Here is a 21,102-nt window from a genome sequence, read left to right on the forward strand (position 1 = left end):
ATATAATGTAATATTTCTAAATGAACCTTAGGTTATTATGTGTTTTCACAGAATATGTGAGATGATGACATCAGTTCAAATGAGTCCCAGATTTAAGTTATATGAATTCATATATCTACATAAATGTTACACTAACATTTTTAAGATGTGGAAGATTGAAAGGGAATAATAACATGGATTAATATGTTAAAGCTCTTTTGAGTTTTCTTTTAATGAAAGTTTTTAGGAAAGACTTGCACTTTATCTTCAAACAATGCAAAAGACAAACCTTTCAGAGCATCTCAAGATTCAGTTAATTTTAGCAAAAACAGATTATTCTTGTGTTCTAAGATTTGTCCTTCTTTGAGAAACTTCCTCAAAGAGGCAAAATCAATCAGTTTTTTTTCCTAACTCCTCAGAACATGTGTTTGGTACTAAGTTCAAGTGAAATTTCTGAATTTCAATCAAAACAGCACTATGCTGTTTGAAGTGTGCCAGTCTAAGGAATTGAATAATTTATTCTATACTTTTCATTTGGCCTTAATTGTATTAACCCGCTGAAATAGTTATTTACATGTTTTAGCAAAGAAAAAAGAATATGCCAATTCCAGGGCCAATTACATACTTGTAAAAGTTTTGACTCAAAATCACTGCTAACTGGAATTTTCTATTGAATTATACCTGTGAAACTGCCTTTTACTATTGAATACACAAAGAACCAATATGCATTGTCCCTACATGGTATAAAACTTTGTTCTAAACAAAATGAATTAGGAATTGATGGGAAATTTTCTTCATTTTCTCTCCTCAACCCTTAGTAGTCTTTAATTGCCTCTTTCTGAGTTCTCCAATACTTAAAGTAACTGTGAAGCTATTTTTTCACAAGGATGAATGTCTTATTTTATAGTCTTTTTAGTTTAAAGTATCCACTTTGAGAAAATGTACACATGGTAAATATAAAAGTCAGTATGTTAGTATTAATGTAATCAAACTTAAGGTTCTCATGTGTTGAAGAAATATTTGAACTTTCTAAACAATGAAAGGAATGTTTGAGTCCTTATCTGCTGAAAAAATCATCAAAAAGCACAGTGGATTTTTAAAAAAGAACTATCTAGTAGATAAGCCCTTTGCTAAACAGCAACCTGAGAGTTGACAAGGACTTTAGAGTTCATCAAAACCAACCTTCTATAAATATCCTTTTGAAAAATTTTAATAGAGGATGAATGTGAACTTAATAGAAAATAGCGTAATTGTGTTGAATCTAGATTGTTTTGGCTAGAAATAGGCTTCCATCAGACTAAAGAGTTAAGACCTATCCACTGTTTTTATCTAGTGTTCTAGATAAAGACCTGTTTATACTGAGAATGCTTTTGGATTTACCTTAATTTGAATCTAATAGCTGTCTGAAAACATTTTGGTTTAGGGCATATATCCTGATCTAGAGTATGGGTATCTTTTTAAATTTTGTGTTTTTGATGATGCTAGATCTCAGAATTTTAAATTTATTTGATTTTGCTTTTCATAGGGTAATCTTTATAAAAGCAATGGTTTGGGATTTCTATTTCCTGAACTAATGTTAGCTGGTAGGCACTTTTATGAACTGTGTATAAAACAATTACTTAGAGAGCCAATATGAAGTAACTTAAAATAGTCATTCTAATCTTTATCTTTAAAACAACAAGAGAATTTTAGTTGATACACATGTCAGCAAGTACATGTATCCTATGATAAAATATAATACATAATACAGTATTGGTGTAAATTTGTACAAAAAAAGGAAAAGCAGATAGAAGTGAATTGAGAATAATGATTTCAGTTTACTATAATAAAAAATTTATTGATGTCTACAGATGATTATATAAGTGAAATGAAAAGGCTAGGGATGGGGAACTTGAAAATGGCAGTCACCTTTAGCTGTGATTTATCTTCATAAAGTTCATTGAAAAAAAAATGAAAATTCTTATTAGTTAATATAGAAGTTGCTCTAAAATTAATGTTAACATTACTCTTTTAAAAATATGGGGAAACAGATATCTACATACAGGTAATCTAAGTGGGTACCTTATTCTCCTTGAACAAGATTTTTTTGTCCAATAGATGGCACTAAAAGACTATTTTGCATTATATCAACTTCACAGTTATAGAAAATGAGACATGAATTATCATGTTTTTCCTGATAGCTATAATTTTAGGAAGTCTGTAGCTCTAGAATTCTTTTTCAACTTTTTTTTTCCTTCTCCAACACATCATCAAGCATCCACTGAAATGTTACATTAATTGTGAGTTGACCACTTTCCTTTTCCAAATTTCCCTACCAAATTTAATTGAGGTAACAATTCTTTGTTGGAACAGATGAAAATGTCCCAAATTCTTTTGATTAACTTCAAGTAGCCCATTGGTTAAATTCTGCTTTTTTATATATCTAACAAATTTAGTTGGATATGTCATTTATCTATTTAATGCCAATATTTACAAAAGTAACCCTTAGACCTTGACTTTATGGATTCTCTGAAGTATGTAACAAATGTACTAGGAAGAACAGAAGATGGTGGGAGACTAAAGGAGAGATTTGGAAAAATTGTCATGCAATGTTTCTAATGGTAGTAATTGTACAGGTGACAAATTTTGTTCTGAGTTTTTTATAATAATACTCTTCTTTTGCTTACTTTCTATGAAAAAATCATTACCAATACACTGATTTTATGCAGAGGACAGACTTAAATTCCTGTTCATTAGCTTTATAATCTGTATAACATAATAGAGTTGTGCACTACATATTTCTGAATAATAATTGTTAGAATTGTAAACACTAGACTTCATTTTTGACCACTACTTTTTAAATCAAGTAGAGAACCACTTAGAAAATATGATCCTTAGAGAAAAGTAAGAACCATTGGGTAAGACCTTTGAAACTAAACTTCTCTTATTGTTTTTACAGATTCCCCTATGTAAAGTAATTAGATTTAACATAGACTACACAATTCACTTCATTGAAGAGATGATGCCTGAGGTAAGGGAGATAATTATTTATGAACATGGGAAATTAATTTTTTTTATTCAGGATTTTAATCTTTCTTTCTTTCTTTCTTTCTTTCTTTCTTTCTTTCTTTCTTTCTTTCTTTCTTTCTTTCTTTCTTTCTTTCTTTCTTTTATTTTTTTCTTTCTCTCTCTCTCTCTTTCTCTCTTTCTTTCTCTTTCTCTCTCTCTCTCCCTCCCTCCCTCCCTCCCTCCCTTCCTTCCTTCCTTCTGTCCATCCTCTAACACTAATTTTACATCAGTTTCTTATTTAGTTTGTATAAACAATGGACTTCATTAATATTAATGTTAAAAAATAAATTAGAAAAGTGGAACTTGGTCACATAATTGTGGGAATAACATTTTCAAAAGCAAGATCAATACTTCTTTTCCCCTTACTGTATTATTCTTGCCTTTTCCCCTAAGTGTCTTTCATTGTTGCTGCTTAGCAGTAACTTAAGCTATTAAAGCTTAAAACTGCACTAAGACATGGATCAGAAAGAAAGGTAGAATTCCAAAATTAATGTGAATCTCGGAGTTCCCTTGAGTTCACCGAGGGATTTAAATGATTTTACCCAGGGTCACATTAGTATGAATGGTAAAACTCAAACTTTGGCCTTCCCAATATTGGCAGCTACTTTATCCATCATACAATACTGTCCTATCATATCATTATAAATATTAACAGGTTATTAATGTTAAACAACTCATTCAGTTGGATTTCCATAGTTTTAAAATTATTTTGAAAAAGAAGGCTAATTGTTTCAGTACTTGGTGAATGTCTCTAGTGCTGGTTGTAGTCATTTTAGGGCTTAGTTGATAGTTTTACATTGTTACTTTTGCCAAAAATTCATCATCCGATATCCATCCTTTTGATGAACTTCTGAACATACAATTTGTTACCAGACCCAAACTTTCCAGTTTTTTGGGCCCCACTAGAGCTCGAACTGCTTCAGAGCTCCTGAGAACCTACAATCACTACCACCCCACAGTGAAACATCAGAATAAATCTTTGTGGTGTTATAGAATTTTATGCAACTAATAATTATTTTTTCAGAATTTTTGTGTGAAAGGCCTTGAGCTCTTTTCCTTGTACCTGTTCAGAGACATTTTGGAACTCTATGATTGGAATCTTACAGGTCAGTACTAGTATATACCTCTTGGGCAAATCATGTTATTGGTGCAAATATGAAGTTTATTTAAGGTTCTAATAATAATTAAGGTTTCAAAAGCACTTTCCATTTAAGTCATTAAATCCTCTGAACAACTTTGTGAAATAAATATCATTTTACAGTTGAAGAAGTTATGACTTGCTTGTTATGACATAGCTAATGAGTATATAAAGATATTATTTGGAAGTAGGTCTTCTTTACTCCTCACTTCCTTCTAAGGAAAACTATGGGTGTAATGAAAAGGAGAATGCCTGTATTTTGTGGAAAGGAAATTAGACTGACAGTTTTTGGGAGAAGGGGCCAACTGGGAGTGGCAGTTGGGTGTTGTGACTAGCACTTCCTTCCTGCCGGGTGGGACTGGGGTCCTGGTGTGTTGGAGGAGAGAGGAGCTTGTTCAGCCCAGTCTGGAGTGGCATGCTCTTCTTGGTTCAGCCCAAAGACACAGGCTTCTAAAGGTTAGAATTGTTCTTGTTTGCTTTCTGTGTACTGCTAAGATTCTGAATTAGAACAACAAGAGTATACGGGAGTGAGACAAATTCTCCACCAGCCTCTGGGGCCTAGACTCAGGTCTGAAGCTGATAAAAAGTCCAATCCCAACTAGTTATTAAACTTCATGTTATTTGAATTCACAGTCAGATAAGTGGACTATCTTTTCTGGTCATAGAGGGAGCTGAACTGAAGTTCAGTCATCAAGGCAATAAAAAACCTTATCGGACCCCTGCTGTTTCCTCTCAGCAGGGGGCATCTCCCTCCCTTGCCTCACCTAGCACTATTCCCTCTCTCTCCTTACCCCTATACAAACCTCCCATTATCCCCATTTTTCCAATCCTATTTCCTTTCCCAATAAATATTACAATTTGAAGGACAAGAATCGGCAGAAAATTTTAAACCAAGTTTTGATGTGAGAGGGAGAGATGAGTTACAAATGCTTCTGTTGCTTTAAATATCCAATAGAAATTAGTTTAATTTCTATGAACAAAGATTATTGGTTAGACACCAACAGGTTCTTGGAAGTGTTTATTACATAATGCTATATGTCTGTACTCATTAGAAGGTGCTCTTTATTGATTATGAAAAGTGATTAAGTTTCATTAATAAAAGTCCTGAGTTAATATTTTAAATCAGTGAAATTTTATTTTAAAAGTAAAAAAAAACACCTATTAGGTTTTTAGCTTATCAAAGCGGAATGCTGTGAATAAATGTAAAGAGCAAAAATGATGGTCAGTATATGCTTTTGTTGCCCATTGACACAGTTTTTCTTTATTTTTGCCTGTGCAGGTATCCTGGTGCTTTAAAAAAGCAATTTTGTTCTCATTGATAAACACCTTAGTTTTTTGGAAATGTCTCTGGCATTGTGTGTTTATTTTGAGCAGGAACTCTTAGAGTTAATTTTCAAACTAGATTACCACGATTATTTGTGAAAAATTTAGGTACATACTCTTTTAACAAATTTCTGGGAGAAATAAAAGGAAAAAACAAAAATATAAGCATGTTATATTAGCATATGTATTAGCATATTTGTTTTGTAAAATAGACTTTTAAAATATTCCTTTAATTATACATATCTTTTTTTCTTATCTTATATATATCCTTCATTGTTATAGTCTTCTTTGGGTGTTCACATCAATCACCTCATGATTCAGTTAACCTTGGAATGTAAGAGTTTGTGTCAATTTTTCTGTGTGTATGTACACACACACACACACACACACACACACACACACACACACACACACCCCTAGTGCTGCTCCTTGTTATAAAATAGGGATTGAACAGCTTTACAGTATTTTCTAAGACCTTTTTTCCCTCTTCAAATTGTTTTAGGTCCTTCATTTGAAAATAATAGTTCATGCTGTCCAAGATTTCATTTCATGCCACGTTTTGTAAGATTTCTTCCAGGTAAATATGTTGTCAAATTAATTAAAATTTATTATTCCAAATACTATTTGTGATGTTATACAATATTATAATAATAATTTAGCCTCAACAATCATTAAATAGAGATGATAGCTATTGTATTCTTTATCTTGATCTATGACCACATCTGTAGTATTAGAGTCTGTCCTGGCCACCACATTTTGTGTTTTAATTTTTAAAAATTTCTTGCTATATTACACAAAACATTTCTCAAGGAATATTAATAGGATATCCTCTATTATGTACATTCCCCCGAAATAGTTTATCAATATGTTAACTACTATAGGAAGGTTATGCCCTTTAACCATGAAAATATGGTTCTAACACAACTATTTGAAAAGGGTTTTGTTGCCTCTCATTGTTGACTTTATTTTACATTGTTGCAATCTTTATGTACATTATAATATTGCTCCTTTTTTCTTCACTTCACATCTTCTCTTACAAGTCTTCCTGTTTTAGTTTTTCTCATGGAGTAGCAGTAATATCCTATTACATTTATATCCTGAGATTTTTCCGGCCAAGTGAGCAAACTGAAGCTCAGAGAACTGGTTGACAACTCAAGGAACTAGGATTATGAATCATATTCACAAACTATCTAATTTTGTATTCTTTCCATCATATCAAGATTATGGATCATTACAAAAAAATTCTTGATACCTTATATGAGCCATAATTTTTTGATAATTCAATCAACTAGAGGGCAATGTCCTTCTAATACGTATATTGCAGAAAAACTGTAGCAATGATAGTTCAATAATGACCAGTATTATCAGGTTCAATAAACACTATTTAATGCTTTTTTTTAACCCATACGTTCATAATAAGGCTCAGTGGTAAGGGTAAGGCAATTACGATCAAGTAACTTGCCCATGGTCTCACAGTTAGGAAGTATCTGAAGCCAGATTTGGACCCTGGTCTTCCCAGCTTTAGGCTTAGCATTCTATCCACTGAGCCACCCAACTGCCCCAGAGATCACTGTTATTTGCCAGAATGTTTTCTTCAATTATTCTTTAATTCTAAACAAAGTTTAAACATATCAATTCTTAATTTTTTCTTATTATAAAATTTATAGTTATCCAAAAAGGATAACATAATGTTGCCATAGAAGCAATGTAGCCAAAGTAGTGTAAAAAAATGACATAAGAAACCTATCTAATATTACAAATGACAAAGTAGTTTGAGACTGGTGATTTCCATAATGACAAGATTCAGATGTAGGAGCTTGTTTTAGGAATAAGAACAATGGAGCCTATAGAAGTAAAATGATAATATGCAGTCCTCCATTGTTGCAGAGTCAGTATTTGAACCCTTTATGTAGTTCCAGCTCCATATTCAATGTTCTTTATAGTTATTTCTTTGTGACATCTTTTAAATAGATTAACTATAATTTACTTGTCCTTTAAAGAACTTTGAAAGTTATTTATTGTATTTGGACATTAGCAGAATTTTCTTAGGTTTTACAATATGGAAAAATCAATGGTAAAATGTACTTTGCTTGCCAAAATTTTACATTGTAGTATTGGAATATATTTGTACTGTTACATGAGGTGCTCTTCTTAGCATCTCATAGCCTTTTCTGCACAAATATTTCTCAGAGTAGAAGGTTAATAAGAATAGCTTTTAATTGATCTTAAAGAAATCCTTTAGTTACTCTATTCATTTACTGAATTCCAATTCTTGTTTCAGAGTAGTTTACATCAGTATCTAAAAGTGATAACATTTAAGTTCAGTTGCAAATAATGCCTATTATTTTATTATTAATTTTTTTCCCGTTATTTATGTAAAAACAGTTTTTGACAATTTTTCTTGTTTTTTTGGTTTGTTTGCTTGTTTGTTTAATAACCCTTACCTTCTGCCTCGGTTCTGAGACAGAAGAGCAGTAATGGCTAGGCAGTGGGGCTTAAGTGACTTGCCCAGGTTCACACAACTAGGATGTGTCTGAGGCCAGATATGAACCCAGGACCCAGAAAGTCTCTGGGCCTGACTTTCAATCCACTGAGCCACCTAGCTGCCCCCAACAATTGTTTTCTGACATTTTGTGATTCAGATTCTCTGACATCCACCATCCACCCTTGGAGGTAAATAGTCTGATAGAGGTTATATCAGTGCTTTACTGCAATATGTATTTCCTTATTCCCCAAGTTGTGACTGAAGACATAGATCATATATACATGAATGAAGTATTCTGTCTTTGTTCCTTCTTTGGCTGTGGATAGTGTTTTTTTGTTTTTTTGTTTTTTTTTTAATCATGATTCCTTTGGAGTTATCTTAGAACCTTGTTTTGCTGATAATATTTTAGTCCTTCACAGTTGATCATTGTACAATATTTCCTTTACTATATACACTCTTCTTCAAATTCTTCTCACTTCAATTTGCATCAGTTCATAGAAGTCTTTCCAACTTTTTGTGAACTCATCCTATTCATCATTTTTTATGACAGTAGTTTTGAATTACATCTTGTTCAGCCATTCCCCAACTGATGTACACCCCTTCAGTTTCCAATTCTTTGCCAGTATAATCAGAGCTGCCATAATTGAGTCTTTTTTTCCCCCTATCTCTGATCTCTTTGGGATATAAACCCAGTAGTGATATTGCTGTGTCAAAGGATATGCCTGGTTTTATGGCCCTTTGGGTAAGGTTGTGTGAAAGAAATTATTTAGGGGAGCCATTTGATCCTGAGTACAGAGTTTAAGACCTGGTGTCAACAGGGTGAGTGACAACATCACAGAGCCAATATTACTGTGGGCATCCCCAACAAAGGAGAAAGAAGAGCTGGCAGAATGTCACCCCATTGGCATGATGTTTGAGAGAGAGAGTGCTAGGAGGATTCTTAAAGGGATGCAGGAAGCTCTCTGGCACTTGAACAGACTAACTCCCTGGGCTGGTGCTTGGCAAGGAGCAGCACAGCTTGGAAGTAACCACATTGGGCTGAAATCTGGGACCTGATCTTACGTTAAAGGAAATCTCTGTCTTCATTGATAAATGCATATGACTCTGGTGATGAAACTATAGAACACTTTTTAATTGTTATAAGTTCCATATTGTTTCCAGAATAGTTGTATCTATTCACCCAACAGTGCATTAGTGTCCCACTTTTCACACAAGTCTTCCAACCTTTATCATTTTTCCTTTTTGGTCACCCATTAATTTTTTTAAAAAGCATTTATTAGTTTTTACTTTAAAATATGTACATATTTTTTGTGTATTTTAAGAAGAGATGTTAAGAATAATTAATATATAAGTATATATAGTTTTTAATCCTTATCTTTTTTCTTAGAATCTATACTAAATATCAGTTCCAACGCAGAAGAGGAAAAGTGATAAGGACTAACTAGACAGTTGGGGGTTAAGTGACTTGTCCAAGGTTACACAGTTAGGAAGTGTCTGAGGTCAAATTCAAATCCAGGACCTTCCTTCTGGGCCTGATTCTTTATCCACTGAGCACCTAGCTGCTCCATAAATATGGTTTTAAACTAGTTTTCTATTAAAGATGCTTCTGAAATGGTCTTTGATATAGTTTATTCGTATCTAGCAAGAAAGTGAAAAGAAAATAGAACTAATTCTTTTAGACAAAATTTCTGTCCTTTTTATGACTAAAGTAAATATATTGTCTTTTGCATCTTAGTCTTTTATAAAATAAAAATGAGATTGACATGTCTCATCAAAGATGAGAGTAGGGATAATTTTAAAGAATAGTCAATTGTTATACTGCATTTGAATTAAAAAATTAATAAGCAGTGATAGATCATAACTTATTATTTTTAATTTTTGTTCATGCAATGTTACTTTGTTGTTCCTTTTAAATCATATTTTATTTTTCTCCCTATTACATGTAAAAATAATTTTTAAACTTTAAAAAAATTTTTGAGTTCCATATTCTCTCCCTTCTTCTGATCTCCTCTTACTCACTTCCTTGCTCTTTCCTCTCCCTGATGATAAGCAGTATGATAGAGACGTTACATGTTAATCATGCAAAACATTTTCTCATATTGTTTTTATGGAAAAGTTCTCAAATGGGAAAAAAATAGAAGAAAGAATATGAAATATAGAATGTTTCAGTGTACATTCATACTACAGTTCTTTCTTGAAGGAGAGATGGCATTTTTCATCGTGAGTCTGAGATTGTCTTGGATCTCTGCATTGAAATAAACTGTAACTTAAAGAAAAATAACTAGACTTGAAATAACTTTGTCATATTGCCCACATTCATTAGGAACTAAGAAAGTAAGAAGGATATTAGGGTACTGTCAAATAGCTTTATCAAATTTTAGGAATTAATAAGTCAAAAGAATAAATATACGTTAAACTACTCTTCAACTATTCTTAAAAGTTTTAAGTCCCAAAAAACAATAAATGAAGAAAGGGATTATATTATTGGTTCTTTTCTCAGAGCATCTGCTGGTGGAGGCAGAAAGACTATTTGTGCCAGAGTGAGGAATAAGAGAGAAAGAAGTTGGTTGTATTTTCTGGGACCAACATTTCTCTGAGGATGACTCTTTAACTCTCTTGCACATATATTTTATCGTGGCCAGGGTGATCCTAAATTATTTATTGTCATCCTCTTAGAAATAGTATCAGAGCCTTTTTCTTACACAAACTTGCTCTGTTTTAATTTTTTATGTGGAGATTATTTACAGAATGAATTCATGAATGAAAAACATTTGTTAAGAACAAAATGGGCCTTTCTTTCAAGGAGCTCATGCTTTAATGGGTAAGGAAAAACAACATAGGCAGGAAATGCCATTTATAAGTCATATGACCTGGACCAGTGTGGTCCTTAGGGAACAACAGTAAAGCAAATGGTAATCTCCTTTAGTGTCATTGTGTCATTTCCATGGGGGGGCGGGGGGAGAACACGTTAAACCATTTAGTTTTTGCCAAGGAATTTGGTGAGAATTTCCTTTTCTGGGGCTTCTATAACTATGGCTCTCAATCCCTTTGACAGTGACTTCAAGGGGTGGGATTGAAAGCAATATTAATGTTTCGAGGGAAGGGAGAAGGAAGTATTTTTATGTTGACTATAAAGATAATTTAAGGGTTGTGATCCAAATTAATTGGTTGCCAGGGAAAATCCCAAATAAAATACCCATCAGTCTGGAATTTTATGGTAATTTTAATTAATATAGAGGAAAGGGTCTAAGGAGAAAGAGGGAAGAGGGTATAGGATTTCTCCAAGATCTCCACCGCTAGGTCTCTGAAGGAGATTAGAGGCTTCTAAGAGGATAAAGTTTGGAAAGTAAAGGAGGGAAAACTCAGCCAGAAACTTACCACCAAACCGGACAATAGCAGTAGCCATGCCAAGATGCTGAAAGGCCAAAGGTACTAGAGAGAGGAAATGACATGAAATATATAGGCCTTTTACTCTTGTGTCCCCTCCTCTAAATTTTCAAGTCTACTGATCATATCAGAGGGTTTTCTCCAGGACTGCCCATTCTTTAGTTCTCATCATCTTTGATGGATTATATCTTTTGAGTTACTTAACACATCTTTGTTAAGTTCACCTTTTGTTAGTTACTTAACCTTTTTGTGATTAATTTACCATTTATAGTTACTTAACACCTTTTTGTATTAAGATCTTAAAATATTCTTATTAAAGTTCTAACTTCACTATAAAGTAAGAAATAAGTACCTTCATTGTTCAATCAGGAAATTACAATTTCATCTTCTCCATAAAGTAGGATCTAAGTAGGGTGCAGTAATCCAAATTTCACATTTCAGACACTTTGGACTTAACCTTTTACTGGTTTAAAAATAGTCTACTAAATGTAATATATGAAAAGAATATTGTTAGGAAGGAACCCTGGAAGAAAAATTTTAAATAACAAATATCCTAGACTTGGTTTTATGTTTTAGATGTTTTCCTTGGAAGCACGTTTGGGAGACTAAATGTCTTTTTTTCAGTAGTGTTGCTATTGTTCAAAACTTTTTCATAGTATAGAAGTATTTAACCAGTATTTATCACTGTAATTCATTTTTGATGAAAAGATAGTCTTTGTATCTTAGTTCATTTACACTATTCAACATATATGTCTTAAATGTCTTTTGCACCATATCTTAAAAATGCCCTGTTGCTGACTCAGACCCTCATCAACTCATGTCTAGATTATTGCAGTATCCTGCTCCAATTCATCTTTCATTCAGACAATAAAGTGGTTTTTCAAAATGATAGGGCCAACCATTTCACACATATTCCACACCCCATTGCCCTACTCCCGTTTACTAATAGTTGGCTCCCTTTTGTCTCTAGCATCAAACATAAAATTCTCTACTTGATGTGAAAAACTCATTTTAGCGCTCCCTACTATATTTTTGGTCTTATTCCCCACTATGTACTCTGATCCATTGACACTAGCCTTCTTGATGTTCCTCAAACAAGACACTGCCTCTCTTGGCTGTGCATTTTTTCTGACTGTCTCTCATGCCTGGAACATTCCTCTTCCCCAACTCTACCAGCTTCACCAGTTTCTTTTAAGTTCCAACTAAAATCAAATCATTTACAGGCATCCTTTTCTGACCCTGCATTATTTCTGGTGCAATATCCCTATTATTTCTTTCCTATTAATCTACTATGTAATTATGTAATTTTGTATTTTTAATATATATTTGTTGTTGTCTTCACCATTAGATTGTGAGCTCCTTATGGCAGGGTCTCTCATTTGCCTTTTTAAAAAATATCTCCAGCACTTAATACAGTGCCTAGCACATAATAGGTGCTTAATACATTTTTATTAATGGACTAATTACTTTTAAAAAATCAAATTTACTCAGAACATGAAAATTTGTCAATACTGAGATTATTCAAGATTCATTGGTTCTGTGTAAACTCACATGTAAAGATTTAAATGGTAAAAAATATTGGCTATTTTTAGAGCTTAGAATTATTAATTACCCATTTTTAAGCTGTTTAAAGACTATGCTTGATCTTTTTTTAATGTGTATTCTGTGTATCATTTCCCTATGATTCCTTGAAATGTGAACTGTTCAAATGTGATGTGGTTTTTTATTTAGTATTTAGTATTTTTTTATATTTTAAAATATATATTTAAATATATTTTAAAAATAGTATTATTTTATTTAGTATTTAGAAACAAACCCATATTTATTTTCTCTAGAGTGTATCTGAATTCAGGTCAACTATACTTTCAAATGTGTAGATGAAATAATAGTTTACTGTTCTTTTATCAAATTTCCTTAAATCATTTCTCATTTGTATGGATGGATTTCTTTCTGCCATAACTAATCTATTTCATAGTTTGGGAAGAAATGTTGTCTGTAGATTTTTCAAAGAGCTAATATTGATAAATCTTTATATTTGGGCCATCAAGTATTAAATTAACTCACTTTTTTATAGTACCTTATGTATTGCTTTTATTGTTCTTTGTAATTCTATAGTTTAAAGTAAGTTTGATCTTGATGATTTATGCCTCTGCATGATTCTATACTTGTCTTTCTCCTGTGTTCAGTTCATAGAATGATGTTACAGTGATATGAGTATAGACCATTGGGTTCTTTTCATTATGGCAGGTGCAAAAAATTAGCACCAAGAGTTAAGTCCATAACACAATAATAACTAATTGACTATATCCATAAATGTCCCATAAAAGTCTTGCATTTCTTTAAGAAAGTGTTATTACTTCCAAATAGTTTTTAACTGTTGTAATAAAAAGTATGATAAGTATGTATATCATAATCTATAACTGGGCAGTATAACATGTGGCTCTTTAAGCTCTCCTTTAAAATTTATTTCAAAAAGGAAATTTGTTTTTATTATTCAGTTAACAAATAAAATTTTCTTAGTGTTAATATTATTGTTACCACTTTACTAAATCAAATTGTTTATGATCATTGTTCATCAATTAAAATGTTTCCTTCTGTTTGTCACCTGGATTAGCTATTTAATACATAAACTGCCTATAAAAAGCTTTTTGATATACATTGTTTTGTTTTGTGTTTTTTCCTGTGTCATTAATCCTTGATGTTAAGATTCTTCTCCTTTCTTTCCTTTTCCCTCATGAGATGGAGGAAAGGAGGTGCTATCAATGCATCAGATCCTTCTCTATTTGTTGAGATGTAATAAAGCTTTGGTTCCTGAAGAGGAGATTGCTAACATGCTTCAATGGGAAGAACTTGAATGGCAGAAATATGCAGAGGAATGCAAAGGAATGATTGTTAACAATCCTGGCATGGTATGTTCAGTTGTATGAATAGTTTCGTGCATTAAAATGCTTTACAACCATATTCCCCAATTTTTAATGTTTTGTAAAAGGAAGTAATTAGGCCTTTAGAAACTTAAATATTTTTATGTTTTTTCTTAGCATTTTTCCCACATTAATTATATGAATTAGCAAAATAACATTTGGAGGTATTATAGGGAATTTTCAGCTGTGCTAAAAATGTTTTCTTTTGGTTATTTGACACTGCAGTATTTAGAAAATTTTTAGAAATTTTAAAGTCCAACTGAAATAGTTTCTTACTTTCCTTATAGTAAAAGAAACTATGAGAAGAAATAGTTTAAAAATGCTTTTGGTTTTTCTTTGTTGTGATTTAAAGGTTATTTTGTACTGTATGTTAGAAGAAAAAAATTGATCTATAAAAATGCAAATTTGTGTATTTTCCCCCTGGAAAAAGTACATCTTTTAACAAAATAAGTACAATTAAATATAAATCAATTTTGCAGACTTTTGCCCCATCACACTTAACTTTTTTTTTTACACCCTTACCTTCCATCTTGGAGTCAACACTGTGTATTGGCTCCAAGGCAGAAGAGTGCTAAGGGCTAGGCAATGGGGGTTAAGTGACTTGCCCAGGGTCACACTGTTGAGAAATGTCTGAGGCCAGATTTGAACCTAGGACCTCCCAACTCTAGGCCTGACTCTCAATCCATTGAGCCACCCAGCTGCCCCTCATCACACCTAACTTATGGGTGAGAAAAGGAATGTGAAGCCTAAGAGCATATTTATTTGTGCGTGCTCCTACTTGTACACAACCTAGAAATGTATCCTTTGTAAACCTAAAGAAAAATAAATCACCGTATGTCATATATGTGTGTATAACATATCATAACATATAATGTTAATTATATAGCATATATAACCAAGCATTAAAGAATATGGTGTATCTTTTTTTTTAATTACTAATTACTTTTCCTTAGTTTCTGAAGAAGTTAAAGTTAAGAAGTTAAGAAAACCTCATGACTGACTACTAACTACCCTTTTGAAACTTTTACTTTTAAAAGATGTGTATCTCTGTGGAAAACTAAAAAAGTCAAAATTATTCATCATGCCAAATAGCATTGACTTATTTGTAGGAATATAGTTCAGAATCTGTGAATGTAGTTTTGAATAACATCCTTTTGATAGCTTAGGAATTCTAGAAAAATCTGATTCCTTTCCAGTCCTCATCCCTCTATCATTATTAATAATTGAGACTTCTTTTCGGAGTAATTGACTTTGCTTTTTTCTCTCTAGAAACCTAGCTCAGTGCGCATTGATCAATTGGATCGGGAACAGTTCAACCCAGATGTGATTACCTTTCCAATTATTGTCCACTTTGGGATACGCCCTGCCCAGTTGAGTTATGCAGGAGACCCTCAGTAAGATATCCTTCTCAATGTTTGTGTTAGTCTTTTCACTTTCCATGAAAGAGAGACTATTGTATATGCCTTGCCCCTTTTCCCTTTCCCTTTTTTAAAGTTATCTAAAATAGACCTTATTTCTATATTTGCAGTTTCATTTTTTTATTTATCATTCAAAGCTCTTCACAATCTGGCCCTTTTCTACCTTTCCAGTCTTGTTTCTTGTTACACTTTACTCCCTTCCACGCAATCCACAATCCCAGTGTCACTAGCCTACTTGCTATTTCTCACACATGACACTCCATTTCCCATTTTGTGCCTTTGCACTGTCTGTCCCTCATGCCTGGAATGCTCTCCATCCTCACCTCTACCTCTTAGAATCCCTAGCTTCTTTCAAGACTCAGCTCAAATGCCACCTTCTGCAAGAGACTGTTCCCGGTCATCACAGCTGCTAGAGCCTACCACTCTAAGGTTACCTTCCATCTACTCTGTATGTATCTTGTATGTACTATGTATTTACATGTTGTCTCCCAATCAGAATGTAAGCTCCTTGAGGGCAGGAACTGTTTTTGTCTTGTTTGTATCCTTTGTGCTTTGCACATAGTAAGCACCTAATATATGCTTGTTGATTGATTAAATTAGATGTTACATCATCAGAATAAGTCCATTTTATACATGTTCAGCTTTTTTAAGTTTTCTAACATCTTTGAAATTCCTGGCTTACTTAATGCTGTTATTTTTTTAATAGAATTCTATCAATATTATCTTAATTTCATTAGTTCATATAGTATTAGAGATTATTTTCTTTGTTTGAAATTAAGCTTTGTTCATGTAGCATTTTGATTTTTTAACTCAGTACCCCAAACTTTTTAAATTGTAAGATCCTTCAACTTTAATTAAAATGGATAGGAACCTTACAGTGAAATTTCTAACAATGATTTCTTAAAATTCTTAATAATGGTACCAGAATCTATTTGATCTATTTTGGAGGTGGGAGGAACCTTAAGGACCATTAAAATTATTTAACTTAGCTACAGGATAAAAAGAAAAAGAAAGAACCCTCTTTCACTTTCTGCATGTCCTGCTTTTTCCTTTAGAGAAGCAAGAAGCAGCAGAATACAAATAAAAAATAGACTTGAAGTAAGGAAGGCTTGAATTGGAGGACTTTTGATACATTCCTTGTGTGTCCATGAGCAAGTCATTTAATTTCTGAACCTCATTTTCATCATCTGCAAAATGAGAATAAGACTTATGTCCTTACAGGGTGCCTGTGAGGTTCAAATGAAAGAGATAATATAAAGTGTTTTGTAAATGTTATGTCAGTATAAAATGCCCTTTTTTAAAATCTTGAACTCATTGCAGAGAATATGAGTTAGCTCTCCTGTGGTATCATGGTTGGTTGCCTCTCCAATCAAATTTTTCTATGGGGCTAGTGGAAAAGGAGAAGTGTGCATAACTCAATAAAGGCATTTACCACAGAGACATATTGACTTCATCTCTTAATTAAAATTTTAGTTCTAGATGCATAAGATGTTTAGTTCAGAGTAAAAAGGGAATGAAAGGACCTGCTGTTTCAGTTGATGTCCTGTGTATAGGTAATCTTCACTGATCTTGCCTCTACCTTGGTCCATGCAAGTGGAAATAGCTTGTACTAAAATGGGCATTTCATTTGTGAGGAGGTAGAAGGTTCCTAGGCTCCAACAATCATGGAACATTTGTCACCTGGTTGTGAAGATAGCTGTCTCATTATTTAATAGGTAGAAATCATCAGACATCGCAAGGATGTGGTGGTCATAATGAGAGAGGAATAAGGTTTTGTAGAGTTTTAAAATTTTAAACTGAATAACAGAATCTGAAGGAGACCAGACCAGAGAATTTGTGTGGTTGTTTTAAAAGTATGAAGTGCTTTGCCCAGTCTTCCTTCAATATCAGTCCCTCTATACCACAAGAAATTGTTGATAATAGAGGCCCCTTTTCAAAAGGAACGGTTTTATTAGTTGAAAGAATATTGTTATCAAGAGGCTGAAAATTCCCATTTGTCAGAGAAACCATAGTGAAATAAACCAAATTTTCTTGCATCCCTAAATGAGGAATGATTTGCTATAAAGACCATTTGTTCCTATGACTCCCAATATAAATTTTAGTAGTTTCATTTGACTAGGACCAGGCTTGATAGATATTTGGCCACTTTATAATGTTCTATTAATATATCTGCTCTGGTCATGAAAATCATAGATTTTGTTCATCATTTTCAGTTGGAAAATAGACCTAGCCTTATGACTTGGGTATAAGTATGACTGTCTGCACTACTACCTTTGACACTTAAAAATTTTCCTACTTTAAAAGTAGATGGTGTGATTGATTATAAACTAATCATATTGAGTTTGTAATGAACATAAGATCATTTATCCATTCATATGAATGTTCTCCCTTTTGAAATGGTCAGTTTGCTAGACTTTCTTTATTCCAGACTTCTATGGCTCAAAATAGTTTTGAATATTTTTTGAAACCACCTACAGAGTCAATTTAAGCATCACACACAAAACGTAATCTCATTCTTGAAAAAAAAATTTTTGTATCAAAATCAGTATCACTTTTTTCACCACATTAGTCTAAGTAATTTTATGGATAACTGATTTTGGGAAACAGACCAAAGAACAGATATTTGCTATCATTTAGGATATTTAAAAGAATATTTAATATAGAATAAAAAAAATTTGTTATAAGTTCTGAATAAGATTTCAAAAAGAGAACTCCCAAAAATGTTTTGAGCAATGTTATCATTTTGGAATAAATGTTTAGTCTGCCAAAGTGACTAATAAAGTGACCTGTCACAGGCCATTTCATGTTCTTGAGCTGGATTTGATCCCTTCTAACACCTTAATTCAGGCATATAAATTCTGATATGCTGACCAAGTGATCTGCCTGTGTCTCTTTTTTTTTTTAGGTATCAGAAACTATGGAAAAGCTATGTGAAGCTCCGCCACCTGTTGGCAAACAGCCCCAAAGTCAAACAGGCTGACAAGCAAAAGCTGGCACAGAGAGAGGTATGTTAAGGAAGTAAGTTTTATAATGAATTGTTAAAGCATATAGCATTTCTAAGGAAAACATAACATCCATGATGATTGTCATCCCATTTTCTCCTCCATTGCATTTTATTCAGTTTACTTTGCTTCCTGAAGGAGTGAATGTCATTCCCCATAATTACTATTATGGAATTCATGGGGTTACTATTATTAAAAGACATTTTCTAAGAAAGAAAATAATTTTGCATAATATTTATTTTGAATACCAACATTGATTTTCAGCATTAAAATGGTTTCTTGCAATGGTGTACTTGACCCAACTTGCTCCTTGCCTTAAACTGCAGGAGGCAATCTTCAATACCTTTGATAAAGTCCACCAGGGCAGGCTTATTTTTAGATTAGTTTTAAGTCTTTCTCTCCTTCCCTGAAAAGTGTCTTTTTTTAAAGCTTGTAAGTGGAACATAGTGATGTATTAGCCTTTTTTCAGTTTCAAGAATAATTACATTGTACATTGAAATTAATATTTTTCTTTTGTTAGTTTTTAATAATTTTTTAAAAGTATGGCATTAGATATAATGGACTAGCATTGTGAGATCACTCAGGTTCATCTCTCATATTCTAACAAAAAGTTCTTTTAGATTTTTTCCACTTCATTGGGGGTTTTGGAGTAAGCATTTGTCTCACAGAATTAATCTTTTATCATTAAATGCTAGAAAGATGTGTTTTGTAGAGATTGTTCTTTTGGAAACTACAGGGTTGTTCCAGGGCTAACTTCATAATGCATAGACTGGTTTTGTTGACTGCTTCATAAATCTAAGAAGGATACTTACTGCTCTACTTTTAGCATTTAACTTTGAGAAAAATTTGACATGTTTAACAGTGATGTTAAGGAAAATATTGACAAAAGTATTTTATTAAGTCTAAAATCATAACCATTCACTTATTTATTTTTCTCCAAAAGGAAACTTTTGATTGAACAATATTTGACTAATTTTTTTCTTATATCTTTACTGGGAAAGAGTGCATTTAACCATATAATGCTGTGAATATCCTACCTAGTTTCTCAAATCTCTTAGGTATTATCATTTTAATATGGTTAAGTACAATTTTAAACGAACCTGTTTCAATTCTTAATGCCTGTTGTTTGGCTAAGCAGTACTTTAGAGGTATTGAATTGCTCTCATAATTAGTCCTTCTTCTCTAGGAAGCTCTGCAGAAAATTCGACAGAAGAATACAATGAGAAGAGAGGTGACAGTGGAGCTGAGTAGCCAAGGATTCTGGAAAACTGGTATCCGTTCTGATGTTTGCCAGGTAATTATACTTTTACAATTAAAATTAAGTTTGCATATCTTCTCTTAACAAGAACCTGGGTCCTAAGAGAGCTCATGGATTTTTGGAATTGATGGAAATATATGCTAAACTTGTTTTTTGTTTGTTTGTTTTTGTTTTGGTACGGTTCAGTTTAATTTAGAAAAAATATCTTTGTAAACAGCACATGCTGTTTATAGGAGTCTTTGCTTCACATTGAGAATTTAAAAGTGTAATATATCACAATTCTTCATCTCAAACAGTGTATAGGATGATGACATGAACACAAATTAGAATAAGAACAGCCTGTTTGAGAAGATAGAGAGGCATGCAAGATTGAGGAGGAAGGAATGATTACTTCTAGTTGAGGGAATTCAAGAAGTCTTCATGGCAGTGGGATTAAGAAACTTTTTGTCATTTTTTAAAAAAGTTGTTAATCTGTCTCTGCATTTGGAAATGCATATGGAAGCATGTGAAAGAAGATAGCAGGATGACTGCTGCATAGAATGACTATTAAATGGAAAACCTAAAATTACAGAATGATATAGTTCTTTATTTCAGAGATAAAGGCAGACTTAGAGAAAATTGGGGGTGATAGAACAGGCTTGTGTTAAAACCTTGTCTTGTAAAAATAGGTTTTAACATTTAAAAAAAAAATTTGTTTTCCAAATTCTTTCCTTCCCTTCTATTCCTTCACCTCCCCTACCATTCCAGTTTTAATCTTCATTTCCCTCCATAATCTCTGGTACAGCTTCACCAACCTACTTTCTACCATACAGCATGCCACATCCTGGCTCTATACCTTTTCAATGTCATTTCTTTCCCTCATCATCACCTAGTTATTCTGCCTTATTTCAGAACTCACAACACAAAAGGCTGCCTTTTTAGCAGGATTTTCCAGTCTTCCAACTGCAAATGCCTTCCCCTTTCAGATTATATTCTATCTACTTTGTGTATGTGTTATGTATATATTCCCTGCTGCTCACTCCTTGAGGGCAGGAACTATTTCTACTTTTCTTTTCTTTTCTTTTTTATCCCCAGTGTTTATGCTTGCCATATAATGTGTAATTTGACCGATATATCATATGGATCTGTAAAATGAGTACACAC

At 32.8% G+C, this 21,102-nt stretch overlaps 1 protein-coding gene across 9 annotated transcripts in view; it reads left to right on the forward strand.

The window, feature by feature from the left end:
- The window catches only part of DROSHA (drosha ribonuclease III), a 123,746-nt gene that overhangs the window by 37,826 nt on the left and 64,818 nt on the right, over positions 1–21,102 (forward strand). For 6 of the 9 annotated variants that reach the window (XR_008917777.1, XM_016431432.2, XM_016431431.2 and 3 more), the window contains 7 exons: positions 2,918–2,989; positions 4,052–4,133; positions 5,991–6,065; positions 14,100–14,269; positions 15,551–15,675; positions 18,605–18,704; positions 19,888–19,995. Coding sequence is in view for 8 of the 9 variants with exons in the window: in XM_016431432.2 (XP_016286918.1) it covers positions 2,918–2,989; positions 4,052–4,133; positions 5,991–6,065; positions 14,100–14,269; positions 15,551–15,675; positions 18,605–18,704; positions 19,888–19,995 (732 nt within the window). In the remaining variant the exon portion in view is untranslated. The remainder of the gene's footprint in view (positions 1–2,917; positions 2,990–4,051; positions 4,134–5,990; positions 6,066–14,099; positions 14,270–15,550; positions 15,676–18,604; positions 18,705–19,887; positions 19,996–21,102) is intronic. The other 3 variants (XM_056824259.1, XM_056824255.1, XM_056824258.1) reach the window with 1 other exon arrangement.

Source organism: Monodelphis domestica, chromosome 3 (assembly GCF_027887165.1).
Source record: "Monodelphis domestica isolate mMonDom1 chromosome 3, mMonDom1.pri, whole genome shotgun sequence".
NCBI lineage: Eukaryota > Metazoa > Chordata > Mammalia > Didelphimorphia > Didelphidae > Monodelphis > Monodelphis domestica.